Genomic DNA, 16395 nt, shown 5'->3' with positions numbered 1-16395 from the left:
CCGAGTCACATCCCCCTATAAGATGCTCCCCTTTTCGGGTCACCGGGAAAACTGCCCAGGACCTAGAAAGAGAGGTCAGGGACATGCTGGCCTTGGGGGTGATCCAGCCGTCCGCCAGCCCTTGGGCCTCCCCAGTGGTGCTGGTCCCCAAGAAGGACGGGTCGATCCGGTTCTGTGTGGACTATCGGAAGCTCAATGCCATCACCGTATCTGATGCCTACCCCATGCCCAGGCCTGACGAGCTCCTAGACAAGCTGGGAGGCGCTCGGTACCTCACCACCATGGATCTTACAAAGGGCTACTGGCAAGTGCCACTGGACGCAGATGCCAGGCTGAAATCGGCCTTCATCACCCCCCTGGGGCTCTATGAGTTTTTGACCCTGCCCTTCGGCCTCAAGGGAGCGCCGGCCACCTTCCAGCGCCTGGTGGATCAGCTACTGAGGGGGATGGAGAGTTTTGCTGTGGCGTATATTGATGACATCTGTGTCTTCAGCCAGACCTGGGAGGACCACATGTCCCAGGTTAGACAAGTGCTGGACCGACTCCGGGAGGCGGGGTTAACCGTAAAGGCTGAGAAGTGCAAGGTGGGGATGGCTGAAGTATCTTACCTGGGCCATGGGGTGGGGAGCGGCTGCCTAAAGCCAGAACCAGCCAAGGTGGAGGTGATCAGAGACTGGCCCGCTCCCCAAACCAAAAAGCAGGTCCAAGCTGTGACAAAGTGGGACTGTTTTTAATGTTTCCTCTGAATACTGTGGGGGGGGCCTCAGCTCTGGCCGACCCTCTGTCGCCTGGCAACTAATAGCCAGGCCCTTCCCCCCTGCAAGGGGATGCTAAAGGTGTGGGGGAACAAAGAGATCAGGTGACCTCCTGGCCCAGGAAAGAGAGACAGCCCAGAGAGGAGGGGCTGGAGGGGGTTTGGCAGTTTTGGGAAGCTGGCTGGGAAATGGAGAGGGGCCCTGACGGGCCTCGGGCCTCCCAACGGGGCTCGAGCCTCCCTGGGGCCCCAGATGGACCAAACTAACGGGGGTCTTGTTGTCTGTACTGGCAAGACCTGTTTTGGACTGTGTTCCTGTCGGCTAAATAAACCTCTGTGTTACTGGCTGGCTGAGAGTCACGTCTGACTGCGAAGTGGGGGTGCAGGACCCTGTGGCTCCCCCAGGACCCCGCCTGGGCGGACTCGCTGGGGGAAGCGCACGGGGGGGCAGAGGATGCTGAATGCTCCAAGGTCAGACCCAGGAGGTGAAGCCGTGGGAGCTTCTTGCCCTGCAGACAGGCTGCTCCAAGGGAGAGGAGGCTCCCCACAGTCCTGCCTGGCTTGGTGGGGAGCAGCTCCAGAGCATCGCCCGGGGACTCCATGACACAAGCCTTTATTGGTATGGCGGGATACTTATCTTTATCGTGCCCCACTTTAGCCCCATAGCTGCCCCCATCACTGAGCTGTGCGAGAAGGGGAAGCCAGACAAGGTGGTCTGGACCGAGCAGTGCCAGGAGGCTCTCCAGGCGCTGAAGGAGGCTCTGGTTAGTGGCCCAGTTCTGGCAAACCCAGACTTTGACAAGCCCTATATGGTGTTCTGAAGATTTGGTTGACGTTTCTGTAGCGCTTGTTTTTTACGTGGTGGGTTGCCAGCCCAATGCACAACCCTCCTCCTTTCGCATCTTGGGCTTGGGACCAAGCAACGGCGGAGTCTGTTTCGATGGAGTCTCTGGTCAAACCCAAAAAAACAAATAAAGATAGCGGTATGGAACGTTCGAACAATGTATGAAACAGGGAGAACAGCATCAGTAACAAAGGAAATGGGAAAATACGGCATTAACATTCTTGGGATTAGTGAGATGAGGTGGACGGACACTGGTATGTTAATACTGGACTCTGGTGAGACAATTTTTTATTCAGGACGCATAGATGGACATCACCATGAAGGGGTGGGCATCATTGTCGACAAAGAGACGAGAAAGAGTTTGTTAGGATGGAGTCCTGTTACCTCCAGAATAATAAGAGTGAGATTCTTCTCCAGATATGCGAAGACTACCATCATCCAATGTTATGCACCTACTGAACAAGCTGAGGAGGAAAAAGACTTGTTCTATACCAGACTCCAGGAAGAGATACTGAAGACCCCATGCCACGACATCCTGATTTTGATGGGCGACTTCAATGCTAAAGTCGGTTCCAGCAATGCCGGGTATGAAGCATGCATGGGGAGGGAAGGAGTTGGAGAGAGAAATGACAACGGTCAACGATTTGTAGACTTATGTCTTGAGAATGGACTGGTGATAGGTGGAACAATCTTCCAACATAAGACAATACACAAGCTGACGTGGATATCACCGGATGGGAAAACCAGGAACCAAATTGATCACATTGCAATCGGAAGTGGAGAGGGTCACTGCTGGATACTAGAGTATTAAGAAGTGCAGATGTAGGTGGTGACCATCACCTTGTATTGAGCAAGCTTCAGATAAAATTGAGAAAGACGAAGAAAGTTTATGGGCAACAAATTTTTGACTCAAGGAAGTTGGAAGAACCGCCGGTAAAGGCACGGTTCATATTGGAGCTCTCGAAACAGTTTCAACTTCTAAATGACTTGCAAACTGGTAATATAAACACTTTTTGTGACAATGTCGAGAAGGCATATGTAGAGACCAGCAAGACAGTGCTTGGCTACAAGAGAAGAGAACGGAAAGTATGGATTTCAGATCACACATGGAAACTCATTGAGGAGAGGAAGACAGCAAAACTACGCGTGCTAACTGGAAGGGATGAACAACAGAAAGCTGTGAGCAAAGAATATAGGGAGAAAAACAAGGCTGTGAAGAGAAGTGCCCGAAAAGACAAAAGGGATTATATTACCAGTCTGTCAAGAGAGGCACAGTCAGCAGCCGCACGGGGCGACACAAGAACTGTGTATAGAATCACGAGGACTTTGACAGGAGGGTTCAGCAATAGGTCAACAGTGGTTAGAGGAAAGAATGGGAGAATATTGATAGAAGAGAAAGAACAAATCAATCGATGGGCAGAGCATTTTAGAGAGACTTTAAATAGATCAAATCCTGAAGAGGTAGTTGAAATAGAGGAAACGAGTTTTCAGATGGAGGTAGAATGTGGGCCTATCACAGAGCGAGGGATAGAAGAGGCTATTAGACAGACAAAAGCAAAGAGCGCACCAGGTGAAGATAGAATAACCGCAGAAATGCTAAAAGCCGACCAGAATATGAGTGCCGGGATTCTAAAGGAGCTATTCAACAAGGTGTGGGAAGAAGAGAAGGTACCTGAAGCATGGAAGAAAGGTATCATCGTGAAACTACCAAAGAAGGGTGATTTGTCTTTGTGTGGTAATTGGAGAGGTATAAACTTGTTATCAGTGCTTGGGAAGGTTTTCTGCAGAGTTCTGTTACAGAGAATAAGACAAGCAGTAGAAGAGATCCTGAGGGAAGAACAAACAGGATTTAGGAGTGGGAGAGGATGCGTTGATCAGATATTTGTACTACGTACGATAATGGAACAATCTCTTGAATGGAACTCGCCACTGTTCATTAATTATCTCAATTTCGAGAAGGCATTTGATAGTGTCCACCATCCATCTCTCTGGAATATCTTAAAAATATATGGATTCCCTTCGAAAGTGATTAACATCTTCAAAGATATGTATGCCGGCAATAAGTGTTGTGTTCGCCATGAAGGACAGCAGAGTGAGTGGTTCCATGTGAGAACGGGAGTTAGACAAGGGTGTGTTATTTCGCCCATTCTATTTCTTGTGGTCACAGATTGGGTGATGCGGAAAGCCACTGAAGATAGGCCAAGAGGGATCGCATGGGGACCCTCTGGTCATATTGAAGACTGTGACTTTGCGGATGACATCGCCCTGATTTCAAGCTCTCAGACGGACCTCCAAGAGAAGACTGATAGAGTAGGTAGAGTAGCAAGGTGTGTAGGACTTAATATCCATGCCGGTAAGAGCAAAATAATGAAAGTAAAAACAGCCAGCTCGACGAAGACAGTGTTATGTGACGTAGAATTGGAGGAGGTGAACTACTTCAAATATCTTGGTAGTTACATATCAGCTGATGGCAATATTCAGAAGGAGATATCTACCAGAATCGGTCTTGCAGCAAATGCATTCTATAGACTTCAGAATATTTGGAGGTCAACCATCTTGCAAATGAAAACCAAGGTAGAGATCTAGAGGTCGAACGTCCGCTCTTTGTTGCTCTATACGGCAGAAACACGGAGGACCAACAAGAAGATAGAAAGTCAGCTTCGGGGCTTTGAAGGAAGTTGTCTTAGGCGAATTCTTAACATACATTGGCCACAGCGTATCACCAATGTTGAAGTGAGCCGATTAACGGGCATCAACAATATAGTGGATGAAGCCAAACAACGAAGATGGAGGTGGCTGGGGCATGTGTTGAGAATGGATGCTGATAGACACCCTCGTATTGCCCTACGATGGACACCTCAAGGAAGAAGGAGGAGAGGTAGACCATTGCGGACGTGGCAAAGGACCATTGAAGAGGAAATGAAAGGTATGGGAATGAAGTGGGATGAAATCTGCTGTCTCGCTCAAGAACAAAATGAATGGAGGAGAGTGGTTGGCGCCTTATGCTCCACAGGGAGTGAATAATAATAAGAAGAAGAAGATGGTGTTCACCGACGCCTCAGACACGGGCCTGGGGGCGGTGTTGATGCAGGAGGATGAAAAGGGGGAGAGACACCCCATCGTGTACCTGAGCAAGGAGTGGCTACCCCGGGAGCAGAACTACGCAGCCATCGAGAAGGAATGTCTGGCCATGGTGTGAGCCCTTAAGAAACTGGAGCCCTATCTCTTTGGGTGACACTTCACCGTGTACACCGACCACTCTCCCCTGACCCGGCTGCACCAGATGAAAGGAGCCAACGCCAAGATCCTGAGGTGGAGCCTGCTCCTGCAGGATTAAAAAATGGAGGTGTCACGGAGTCCCCGGGCAATGCTCTGGAACTGCTCCCCACAAAGCCAGGCAGGACTCTGGGGAGCCTCCTCTCCCTTGGAGCAGACTGTCTCCAGGGCAAGAAGCTCACATGGCTTCACCTCCTGGGTCTCTCCTTGGAGCATTCAGCTTCCTCTGCCCCTCCATGTGCTTCCCACAGCGAGCCCACCCCAGCGGGGTCCTGGGGAAGCCGGAGGGTCCTACGCTCTGTGACTCTCAGCCAGCCAGTAACACAGAGGTTTATTCAATGACAGGAACAGGGTCTAAAACAGAGCTTGTAGGTACTGCGAACTGGACCCCTTGGCCGGGTCCATTCTGGGGGGCAGTGAGCCAGACCCCCATGTCTGCCCTCACTCCTCGTCCCCAGACAGTTCCAAAACTGAAACCACCTCCAGCCCCTCCTCCTCTGGGCTTTGTCTCCCCGGCCATTTGTTACCAAGAGACAGAGTGTGGGCAGTTTATGCACACTGGAAACTTAAGAAATGCATAGGGGAAACTGAGGCACCCACACAGTATTCAGAGGAAACATTAAGAACAGTCCCACTTTGTCACAGGACGTGGTCCATGTGAAGGGAAGTGCCAACCTGATAGCAGACGTGTTGTCCCGGAGAGGGGGCCCTGAACTTCCCCAGGTCACTGGGCAGAGTGACCCCGCTCAGTCCAGTCTCGAAGGGGGGAGAGACCAGTTGTCATGTCTATGGGGTGCAGTACATCCCACCTCTACCACCAGCTGTCACGGAGTGTGGGGGAATCCGGGCCCTGCAGCCCCACTTCCTGCGATTCACTGGGACTCTCAGCCAGCCAGGAACACAGAAGGGTTATTAGCCGACAGGAACAGTCCCAAGCAGGGCTTGTAGGTACAACCAGGACCCCTCAGCCAGGTCCCTCTGGGGGGCAAGGAGCTTAGACCCCAGACTTGGGGTTCCTGCCTCCTCCCAGCCAGCCCCAAACTGACACCAAAAACCCCTCCAGCCGGCTCTCCCCCTCCTTCTTCCCCTCTCCCTTTGTCCAGTTTCCCAGGCTCGCCCCACCCCCCTCCCTGCTCAGGTACGTCCCTCACCTAAAGTCACCCCCTGCTCTCCCCTCCCCCATGCAGACAGCCCCAGTAAAACCAGACGACATTCCCAGGTCATTCTGCCCCCCTCCCTGCTGGGTCACACCCCACATCCGGGAGCAGCGCGGAGCCAGGCCAGGCAGGGAGCCGGCCTCACCCACAGGGCACCAACCGGACTCTGACCAGCCCAGTCAGTGGGACTGACCGGAGAACCAGGGCCCCTTTCAACCGGGCACCTGCAACCCACGGTGCCCCCCGGGGACACCACAGCTCCCACAATGCCCTGCGGTGCCCCCCCAGCTCCCACAATGCCCTGCGGTGCCCCCCCAGTGAAGCCACAGCCCCCACAATGCCCTGCGGTGCCCCCCCAGCTCCCACAATGCCCTGCGGTGCCCCCCCAGTGACACCACAGCCCCCACAACGCCCTGTGGTGCCCCCCCAGCTCTGACAATGCCCTGCATTGCCCCCCCTGACACCACAGCCCCCACAATGCCCTGTGGTGCCCCCCCAGTGATACCACAGCCCCCACAATGCCCTGCAGTGCCCCCCCAGTGACACCACAGCCCCCACAATGCCCTGCAGTGCCCCCCGTGACACCACAGCTCCCACAATGCCCTGCAGTACCCCACAGTGACGCCACAGTCCCCACACTGCCCTGCGGTGCACCCCAGCTCCCAAAATGCCCTGCGGCGTCCCACAGTCACACCACAGCCCCCACAATGCCCTGCAGTGCCCCCCTGACACCACAGCTCCCATAATGCCCTGCAGTGCCCCCCCCCAGTGACACCACAGGTCTCACAATGCCCTGCGGTGCCCCCTCAGCTCCCACAATGCCCTGCAGTGCCCCCGGTGACACCACAGCCCCCACAATGCCCTGCTGTGCCCCCAGCTCCCACAATGCCCTGCGGTGCCCCCCCGTGACACCACAGCCCCCACAATGCCCGGCGGTGCCCCCCCAGCTCCCACAAGGCCCTGCGGTGCCCCCCGTGACACCACAGCCCCACAATGCCCTGCGGTGCCCCCAGCCCCCACAATGCCCTGCGGTGCCCCCCCCCAGCTCCCATAATGCTCTGCGGCGGGTGGGCGGTCCTCGGGGCGGGATTTGCTGGAGGGGAGGTGCCGGGGGCGGGCGCTGCAGGGGCCGGGCCGGGAGGTGGAGGTGCCGGGGCGGGCGCTGCGGGGGCCGGGAGGTGGGAGGTGCCGGTGGGGCGGGCGCTGTGGGGAGGTGGGAGGTGCCGGGGGCGGGCGCTGCGCGGGGCGGGCCGGGAGGTGGGAGGTGCCGGGGGCGGGCGCTGCGCGGGGGCGGGCCGGGAGGTGGGAGGTGCCGGGGGCGGGCGCTGCGCGGGGCCGGGCCGGGAGGTGGGAGGTGCCGGGGGCGGGCGCTGCGCGGGGCCGGGCCGGGAGGTGGGAGGTGCCGGGGGCGGGCGCTGCGGGGTGGCGGGAGGTGGGAGGTGCCGGGGCGGGCGCTGCGCGGTGGGCGGGCCGGGAGGGGGGAGGTGCCGGGGGCGGGCGCTGCGGGGGGCCGGGCCGGGAGGTGGGAGGTGCCGGGGGCGGGCGCTGCGCGGGGCCGGGCCGGGAGGTGCCGGGGGGCGCTGCGCGGGGCCGGGAGGTGGGAGGTGCCGGGGGCGGGCGCTGCGCGGGGCCGGGCCGGGAGGTGCCGGGGGCGGGCGCTGCGCGGGGCCGGGCCGGGAGGTGGGAGGTGCCGGGGGCGGGCGCTGCGCGGGGCCGGGCCGAGAGGTGCCGGGGCGGGCGCTGCGCGGGGCCGGGAGGTGCCGGGGGCGGGCGCTGCGGGGGCCGGGCGGTGCCGGGGGCGGGCGCTGCGCGGGGCCGGGCCGGGAGGTGGGAGGTGCCGGGGGCGGGCGCTGCGGGGTGGCGGGAGGTGGGAGGTGCCGGGGGCGGGCACTGCGCGGGGTGGCCGGGAGGTGGGAGGTGCCGGGGCGGGCGCTGCGCGGGGCCGGGCCGGGAGGTGGGAGGTGCCGGGGGCGGGCGCTGCGGGGTGGCCGGGAGGTGGGAGGTGCCGGGGCGGGCACTGCGGGGTGGCCGGGAGGTGGGAGGTGCCGGGGGCGGGCGCTGCGCGGGGCCGGGCCGGGAGGTGGGAGGTGCCGGGGGCGGGCGCTGCGGGGTGGGTGGCGGGAGGTGGGAGGTGCCGGGGGCGGGCACTGCGGGGTGGCGGGAGGTGGGAGGTGCCGGGGGCGGGCGCTGCGGGGCCGGGCCGGGAGGTGGGAGGTGCCGGGGGCGGGCGCTGCGCGGGGCCGGGCCGGGCGCTTCCTGGGCGGGCGCTGTAGGTTCCTGCCGGACTCGCCATGGCCGGGGCCGCCCGGCTGCTGCTGCTGGCGCTGGCCTGGCTGGTGCCGCTGGCTCGGCTCGGCCTGGCCCGGCCCGGCGCGTGGGGCCCGGCCCCGCTGGGGGAGCAGCTGGCGGCCGCGGGGGCGCAGCTCGGCTGGAGGAACCTGAGCTGCTCCGCCTGCCGCGTCCTCTTCTCCGCCATCGACCTGGGCGTGCAGGTAGCGCCCGCCGGCCCCTCACCGCCGCCTCGGGCCCCTCCCCTGCCCCGCTCCGCCCCGAGGGGAACCGCCGGCTCCTGGGAGCGTCCTTCCCCTCCCCCTCCCCCGCCGGACGCCTGGGTTCCTCTCTGCACTGGGAAGGGAGCGAGGTCTGGTGGCTTAGAGCGGCGGGGCTGGGAGCCCGGACTCCTGGGTTCTCTCCGTAGTTCTGGAAGGGGAGTGGGATCTAGTGGTTAGAGCCAGGACTCCTGGGTTCTCTCCCTGGCTCTGGGAGGGGGGTTGGAGCAGGGGGGCTGTGAGCCAGGACTCCTGGGTTCTCTCCCTGGCTCTGGCGCTAGCATCTGTGGGGTGTGCAGTGCCCGTCCCAGCTGTGGCACAAGATACTCACAATCATCCACTAGGCTTGGCAGCCTGCTCCATTTGGGCCCCGGGATCAGGACCCCCTGGCCGCCTCGCTGACCCCCGCCAGCCCCACAGCGCCTGCCGGGACCGGGCTGCTGGATGGGACAGGGCCGGGAGCTGAACCCAGCGTCCCCCCAGCTGCCCCCTCAAGCTTCCTGGAGTGGGACGTGTCTCCCCTGGTGCAGAGGCCGGCAGGCTGGTGGAAGAGCAGGGCAGAGTTAAGGGTGTCTGCCTGCCTGGTGCCCCACAGCAGGGTGGTATCTAGGGGCGGCTCTAGGAATCTGGCCGCCCCAAGCAGGGCGGCACGCCGCAGGGGGTGCGCTGCCGGTCGCCGCTCCCGCGGCTCCGGGGGCCTCTCGCAGACGTGCCTGCGGACGGTCCACCGGAGCCGCCTGCCGCCCTGCCGGCAAAATGCCGCCCCAAGCGCGTGCTGGGGTCTGGAGCCGGCCCTGGTGGTATCCCAGCGCTCCAGCCCTGGCACGGGGGGCCGGCTCGGCCCTCAGGCCAGGGGTCTTGGGTCCTGCCCCAGCAGCAGAGAAATTCTGGGTCCCAGCTGCCTGGACAGTTGCCCAGAGCCCCTCAAGCCCTGAGCATCTTGACCCCCAGCAGTGCCCCCCAGGTGGTGCCGCGCTGACCTCTGTGGTCCTTGGCAAGGGCAGAGCCTGAGCTGCCCCCGCCGGGCGCTGACCGCTCCCCACCCCGGGCGCTGACCCCCGCGCCGGGCCGCTGACCCGCTCCTGCCCCCGCTCCCCGCCCCGGGCCGCTGACCCGCTCCTGCCCCGCTCCCCGCTGGCCCGCCCCGGGCCGCTGACCCGCTCCTGCCCCCCGCTCCCCCCGCCCCCCCCGGCCGCTGACCCCCCGCCCCCCCCGGCCGCTGACCCGCCCCGGGCGCTGCGCCCCCCGGGCGCTGCCCGCCCTGCCCGCTCTCACCATGGCCCCACGGCTGATGTCTGGGGCACCTTGAGCAGAGATGCCAGGGCTGCGGGCGCGTCTGGTGGGGACCTGCCACCCCCGTGGGGAACCAGTCCCTGCACTGGGCTGAGAAGCCTCGAGACAGCTGAGTCCCCACCCTGCCCCCGGGGCAGTGTGTGGGGGCGGGGAGGGGGTGCAGCAGGGTGTCCCATGGGTGGGGGGCTGGAGGACAGTGCCTGGCCCGGGCTGCGGGACAGAGTCCAACTGCAGAGGGAGCCTAGTGGGGGATAAAAGAGGCCAGGCGGGAGCCCCCCCCCCCGGCCTGGCGCGAGGCCCCCCCCCCGGCCTGGCGAGGCCCCCCCATCCCCCGGCCTGGCGAGCCCCCATCCCCGGCCTGGCGGCGCCCCACCCCGGCCTGGCGCGAGGCCCCACCCCCGGCCTGGCGCGAGGCCCCACCCCGGCCTGGCGTGACCCCCGGCCTGGCGCGAGGCGCCCCACGCCCCGGCCTGGCGCGGCGGGCCCCACCCACCCCGGCCTGGCGCGTGACCCCACCCCGGCCTGGCGCGGCCCCCCATCCCCGGCCTGGCGTGACCCCCGGCCTGGCGAGGCCCCGGGCTGGCGCGCCCCTGACGCCCTGGCCTGTTGCAGATGCAGCCGAACCAGGCCCGCCTCGAGCGCCTGGCGGTGAGCGTGTGCACGGAGCTGCGGCTGGCGCGGCGGGAGATCTGCCAGGACGCCGTCCGGCTCTTTGAGAAGGACGTGGTGTCAGCCTGGGTGCGGTCGGTGCTGCGCCCGGCCGAGATCTGCGGGCTGCTGGTGGGCGCCCGCTGTGGGCACTGGGACATCCTCTCCGACTGGAACGTGACGCTGCCCGGCACGCCCAAGCCCCCGGTCGTGCCGCCCGCGCCCCCCCCGCCCGGCGCCCCCACCGCCCGCCTGCTCTTCCTCACCGACCTGCACTGGGACCCGGCCTACGCGCCGGGCAGCGACCCGGCCTGCAAGGACCCTCTGTGCTGCCGGGGGGGGCGGGCGCAGGGCCCCCCCCACGCGGGCGCCGGCTACTGGGGGGAGTACAGCAAGTGCGACCTGCCGCTGCACACCATCGAGAACCTGCTGCAGCACCTGGCCCGCGGCCCCCCCTTCCAGCTGGCCTACTGGACGGGCGACCTGCCCGCCCACGACGTGTGGCAGCAGAGCCGCGCCGACCAGCTCCGGGCCCTGCGCACCCTCAGCACCCTGCTGCGCAAGCACCTGGCGCCCCTGCCCGTCTACCCGGCCGTGGGCAACCACGAGGCCGCGCCGGTCAACGGCTTCCCCCCGCCCTACGTCCACGGCAACCAGTCCTCGGCCTGGCTCTACGGTGCCATGGCTGAGGCCTGGGAGGGCTGGCTGCCCCCCGAGGCGCTGGAGACCCTCAGGTGGGACTGGGGGCACGGGGTGGGTGAGCCGGGGGTCAGGGGCGATGGATAAGCAGGGAGCTGGCTAGGGGAGAGGAGGCGGGGCGGCTGGCAGCACTGGTCTGGGGGGCTGGCTGGCGAGGGAAGGGGGCCAGGCGGGCAGGAGGCGCTGGGGGGCTGGCGGGCAGGAGGAGTGGGGGGGCTGGCGAGGGAAGGGGGCCAGGCGGGCAGGAGGCGCTGGGGGGCTGGTGGGCAGGAGGAGTTGGGGGGCTGGCACCCAGGTGGGCAGGAGTTGGGGGGCTGGCGAGGGAAGGGGCCCAGGTGGGCAGGAGGAGTTGGGGGGCTGGCGAGGGAAGGGGCCCAGGCGGGCAGGAGGAGTTGGGGGGCTGGCGCCCAGGCGGGCATGGCCCCAGGGGCTGGCAAGGGAAGGGGCCCAGGCGGGCAGGAGGAGTTGGGGGGCTGGTGGGCAGGAGGAGTTGGGGGGCAGGCACCCAGGCGGGCAGGTGGAGTTGGGGGGCAGCCCCACCGGCCCAGGGTCTCACAGCTGCCCCCTCCACCCCCCTGCAGGGTCGGCGGGTTCTACACCCTGCGGCTCCGGCCCGGCCTGCGGCTCGTCTCCCTCAACATGAACTTCTGCTCCGAGGCCAATTTCTGGCTCCTGATCAACGCCACCGACCCGGCCGGGCAGCTGCAGTGGCTGGTGGGCGTCCTGCAGGCTGCCGAGGGGCAGCAGGAGAAGGTGAGGGGCTGGGCCCAGGGCTGCCCCCTTTGTGCCCCACGGCCGGGGGCAGGTGTTGGGGGGGCCACTGCCCCTCCCCCCCAGCCAGAGTCACTGCCGGGTTCCCCTCCCCGAGGGGCCAAGCGGGGCTGGGGTTGGGCAGGGCACCATCAAGGGGGCGTCACTGTTCCCCAGGGGCGGGGGGGCCCTGTGGGAGAGTCCCTGGCTGTGCTCCTGGGGGTTGGGGGGGGTCCCTGTCTGTGCTCCCGGGCGTGGAGGGGGGTCCCTGTCTGTGCTCCTGGGGGTTGGCGGGGGGTCCCTGTCTGTGCTCCTGGGGGTTGGGGGGGGTCCCTGTTCTGAGGGGGGGTCCCTCTCTGTGCCGTTCCTGCTCACACCCACTGCCGCCCCAGGTGCACATCATCGGGCACATCCCCCCCGCCCACTGCCTGAGGAGCTGGAGCTGGAACTATTACCGCATCGTTAACAGGTGAGCCCCGCCCGGACGCCTGGGTTCCCGCCCTACCTCCAGGGCTCAGAACCAACCACCTGACCAGCCCCTCCCAGAGCCCCCGGACCAGCCCTGCACCCCCAGGTTCTGCACCTGGCATGGGCCAGACCTGGGGTCCCGTCTGCTCCTGGGCCGGCCACGCAGCCTCCGCGCCCCCAAGACTGAGCCTCTGGCCCCAGCCGCCTGCATGTCCCCCCCGAGCTGTGCCCAGCCGAGCCCCCGGGGTGCCGGGGCCCCTGCCCAGAGCCACAGGGACCCCCAGGCGCGCTGCCTCGGCAAGCCCCAGGGCGGACCCCTTCCCCGCCGGGGCCTTCGCTCTGCTCCCTGGGGGCGTCTCCGGCCCCTTCCCCCGCCCCCACGGGGCCTCTCGGCGGGCCGGGCACCTGCAGCTCTGGGGCCAGCCAAGGCCTCTGAAGCGGGTGCTGGGCTCAGGCCTAGGCACTGGGAGGTGCTGGCGGCGCAGGGTCGGGGTGCACAGAGCTCCTGGAGGCCAGCGCCCCAGCCAGAGCACAGCAGGGCTGGGCCCAGCCCCCCGCCCACGGTTCCTGCTGGTGCCCGCCCCATGGCCGGCGACGTCCCCACGGTTCCTGCCGGTGCCCGCCCCCCCGCGGCGCCCCGTTCCTGCGTGCCCGCCCCCACGCGCGCGGGCGCCGGTTCCTGCGGTGCCGCCCCCACGGGCGCGGCGGCGCCGGTTCCTGCCGCCCGCCCGCCTGGCGCGGCGCCGCGTCCTGCCGCCCCCCGCGCCGCCCGGCGCAGCGGCGCTGTTCCTGCCGGTGCCCGCCCCATGGCGCGGCGGCGCCGTTCCTGCGGTGCCGCCCCCCATGGCGGCGGCGCGCGCCGGTTCCTGCCGGTGCCCAGCCCCCCATGGCGCAGCGGCGCCGGTTCCTGCCGGTGCCCAGCCCCCCGGGCGCGGCGGCGCCGGTTCCTGCCGCTGCCAGCTGTGGGGCCCCGCGGTGAGGTGCCGGCCCTGACGCCCGTCTCCACCCGCGGCAGGTTCGAGGGCACCATCGCGGCGCAGTTCTTCGGGCACACGCACGTGGACGAGTTTGAGATGTTCTACGACGAGGAGACGCTCTCGCGCCCCGTCTCCGTGGCCTTCGTGGCCCCCAGCGTCACCACCTACATCAACCTGAACCCCGGTGAGTCCAGCCCCCGGCGCCGCGGCCGGCCCTGGCCAGGGCCCCGCGGTGCCGCAGGGGTGACGTTCTGCTCCCCCCCAGGCTACCGCGTCTACCAGCTGGACGGCGACTACCCTGGCAGCTCCCACATGGTCCTGGATCACGAGACCTTCATCCTGAACCTGACGGAGGCCAACGTGCCGGGGGCCGAGCCGCGCTGGCAGCGGCTGTACCGGGCCCGCCAGGCCTACGGGCTGCCCAGCGTCTTCCCGGCCGACTGGGACGGGCTCCTGCGGCGCTTCCAGGCCGACGAGCGGCTCTTCCAGCACTTCTGGTTCCTCTTCCACAAGGGCCACCCGCCCCGGGAGCCCTGCCGCGAGGCCTGCAAGGCGGCTCTGCTCTGCGCCCTGCGCTCCGGCCGCTCCGCCGACCCCAGCCTCTGCCGCGCCCTGCGCCCCCGCCTGCCCTTCGCCCACGTCCAGGCCCTGTGGCGCCAGCGGCGGCTGTGCTGAGCCAGGACACGGGGGGGTGGGGGGCAGAGCCTGGCTGGGGCGGGGCAGAGCCTGTCGGGTGGGGGCTCTGCTGGGCTGGGGAGCCGGGGGCATTGCAGAGCCTTGGGGCCTGGACCAGGCGGGGCTGGGGGCTCCGGCCCCTCAATAAAAGGAGAGGAAAACACATGGTGCTGGTGCTGGGGGAGGGTGCTGAGCCGGGGCTCCTGCTGCCCAAACTTCCTGGTGTTCTTGGCCACGGGGGCCGGCTGCCTGGGCACAGCCTGGCCCCAGCGTGGGTCGTCCCCTGGGCCCCCGAGCCCCCTCCCCGTGCTGGGGCTGGGGTGGGCTGCAGGGCCAGGCCTGCCCACCCCCCTGAGCCGGCAGATTCAGCCCAGGAATCTCCCCCCAAGCCGGCTGTGTTGGCGAACTCCCCCGCCCCCGCGGCGCACAGAGCGAGCCGGGCCGGTCGGGCTGGACGGGTTTATTAACGAGCTAGTACAACGCCCACCTCGTGACAGCGGCTCCCGGGGCCGCGCCCATGGGCCCCCCAGCACTACCCGGCGAGTCACAGGCAGGGGGTGGAGGGAGGGGCCGAGCCAGGACCCCCCTCAGTCCCCAGCCAGAGCCGGGGGGGAGGGCGGGCAGCCCAGGCGCCGTGGGGCCAGCCGGGGCGTCTCCCGCGCTGGGCCGTAGCCTTGGCCGCGTGCAGGGGGGTCTCACGGCGTCTGCCCCCCGAGGCGTTTGGGCTTCAGGCTGCCCAGCAGGCTGCGGACGCCCCTGCGGACGGTGGAGCCCACACGCCGGGCCATGGAGTCCGCGGGCGGCGCCGGCAGGCAGGAGCTGGGGGCCTGGGGCCGGGCGTCGAGGCACTTCTGATAGCGCAGCTGGGGGGCAACGGGGTTACCAGCTGGGGAGAGTGGGGAACAGCCCCCCCAAAACACCCCACCCGCCCACCGCCCAGAGGGAGGGGGATGCCCCCTGCAGGCCGTGGTCCCAGGGGGGGAGAGGCAGGTAGCGGGGGAGGGCAGGGCCCAGGTACAGGGCCCCATGAGTCGGGGGACACGGCCCCATGGGTTAGGGACAGGACCCCATGGGATGGGGGGGCTGGGCCTGTGGTTGGGGGCAGGGATGGGGAGCACGACCTCATGGGTCAGAGGCCAGTGACGGGGGGCAGGCCCTGAGGGCAGGACTCTGTGGGTTGGGGGCAGGGTCGGGGACGCAGAGTGATGGAGAGCAGGGATGGGGGCAAGGCCCCATGGGTCAGAGGCCGGTGACGGGGCAGTACCTCGTGAGTCGGGGGCAGGGTCCTGGGGGCAGGGCCCCGGGGGTTGGGGAGCAGGGTCTGTGGGGCAGGGCCTGTGGGGCAGGGGCAGGGATGGGGAGCATGGCCCCGGGGGTCGGGGGGCAGAGTGATGGAGGGCAGGGATGGAGGCAAGGCCCCATGGGTCAGAAGCTGGTGATGGGGGGCAGGGTCCCAGGGGCAGGGCCCTGTGGAGTGGGGGCAGGGTCCTGTGGGTTGGGTGCAGGACCCCATGGGTTGGGGGCAGGGTCCCAGGGGCAGGACCCCGGGGGTCAGGGTCCCGGGGGCAGGGCCCTGGGGGTTGGGCAGCAGGGTCCTGTGGGGCAGGGTCCCGGGGGCAGGACCCCAGGGGTCGGGGGCAGGGTCCCGGGGCAGAGCCCTGGGGTTGGGCAGCAGGGTCCCTGGGGTCGGGTCAGGGTCCCGGGGTCCAGGGTCCCGGGGGCAGGGCCCTGGGGGTCGGGGGCAGGACCCCGTGGGTTGGGGGCAGGGAACCCGGGGCAGGGTCCCGGGGCTGGCACCCGGGGGTCAGGGTCCCGTGGGTTGGGGGCAGGGCACCGGGGGCAGGGTCCCGGGGGCAGGCACCCGTGGGTCAGGGTCCCGGGGGTCGGGGGCAGGGTCCCGTGGGTTGGGGGCAGGGTCCCAGGGGCAGGGCCCTGGGGGTTGGGCAGCAGGGTCCTGGGGGCAGGCTCCCGGGGGCAGGGTCCCATGGGTCGGGGGCAGGCTCCCGTGGGTCAGGGTCCCGTGGGCAGGACCCCGGGGGTCGGGGCAGGCGCTCACCATGCAGGCGGCCTGCAGGGCCTCGCTCAGCCCGGCGGCGTTGGGCTGGCACCAGAGCAGGGTCCCGGGGGCAGGGCCCCGGGGGTCGGGGGCAGGGTCCCGGGGGCAGGGCCCTGGGGGTTGGGCAGCAGGGTCCCAGGGGCAGGGTCCCGTGGGTTGGGGGCAGGGCACCGGGGGTTGGGCCGCCGGGTCCCGGGGCAGGGTCCCATGGGTCGGGGCAGGCCCCGGGGCCGGGTCCCGGGGGTCTGG

At 67.1% G+C, this 16395-nt stretch overlaps 2 protein-coding genes across 5 annotated transcripts in view; one reads left to right on the top strand and one right to left on the bottom strand.

Moving 5' to 3' along the window:
- The first annotated feature begins 8322 nt into the window (after positions 1-8322).
- SMPD1 (sphingomyelin phosphodiesterase 1) lies at positions 8323-14101 on the top strand. The gene is made up of 6 exons (XM_039519498.1): positions 8323-8523; positions 10486-11255; positions 11802-11973; positions 12363-12439; positions 13454-13599; positions 13681-14101. The coding sequence occupies exons 1-6, from the start codon at positions 8323-8325 to the stop codon at positions 14088-14090; spliced, it is 1776 nt and encodes a 591-aa protein (XP_039375432.1). The 3' UTR covers positions 14091-14101.
- A 556-nt stretch (positions 14102-14657) lies between these two features.
- The window catches only part of APBB1 (amyloid beta precursor protein binding family B member 1), a 39465-nt gene continuing 37727 nt past the window's right edge, over positions 14658-16395 (bottom strand). For all 4 annotated transcript variants that reach the window (XM_039520051.1, XM_039520052.1, XM_039520050.1 and 1 more), the window contains one exon: positions 14658-14953. In XM_039520051.1, the coding sequence (XP_039375985.1) occupies positions 14786-14953 (168 nt within the window). In that variant the 3' untranslated portion in view covers positions 14658-14785. The remainder of the gene's footprint in view (positions 14954-16395) is intronic.

Source organism: Mauremys reevesii, linkage group 1, assembly GCF_016161935.1.
Source record: "Mauremys reevesii isolate NIE-2019 linkage group 1, ASM1616193v1, whole genome shotgun sequence".
Classification (NCBI taxonomy): domain Eukaryota; kingdom Metazoa; phylum Chordata; order Testudines; family Geoemydidae; genus Mauremys; species Mauremys reevesii.
The sequence above is the reverse complement of the archived record's forward strand: the minus strand, read 5'-3'. Positions and strand labels throughout refer to the sequence as shown.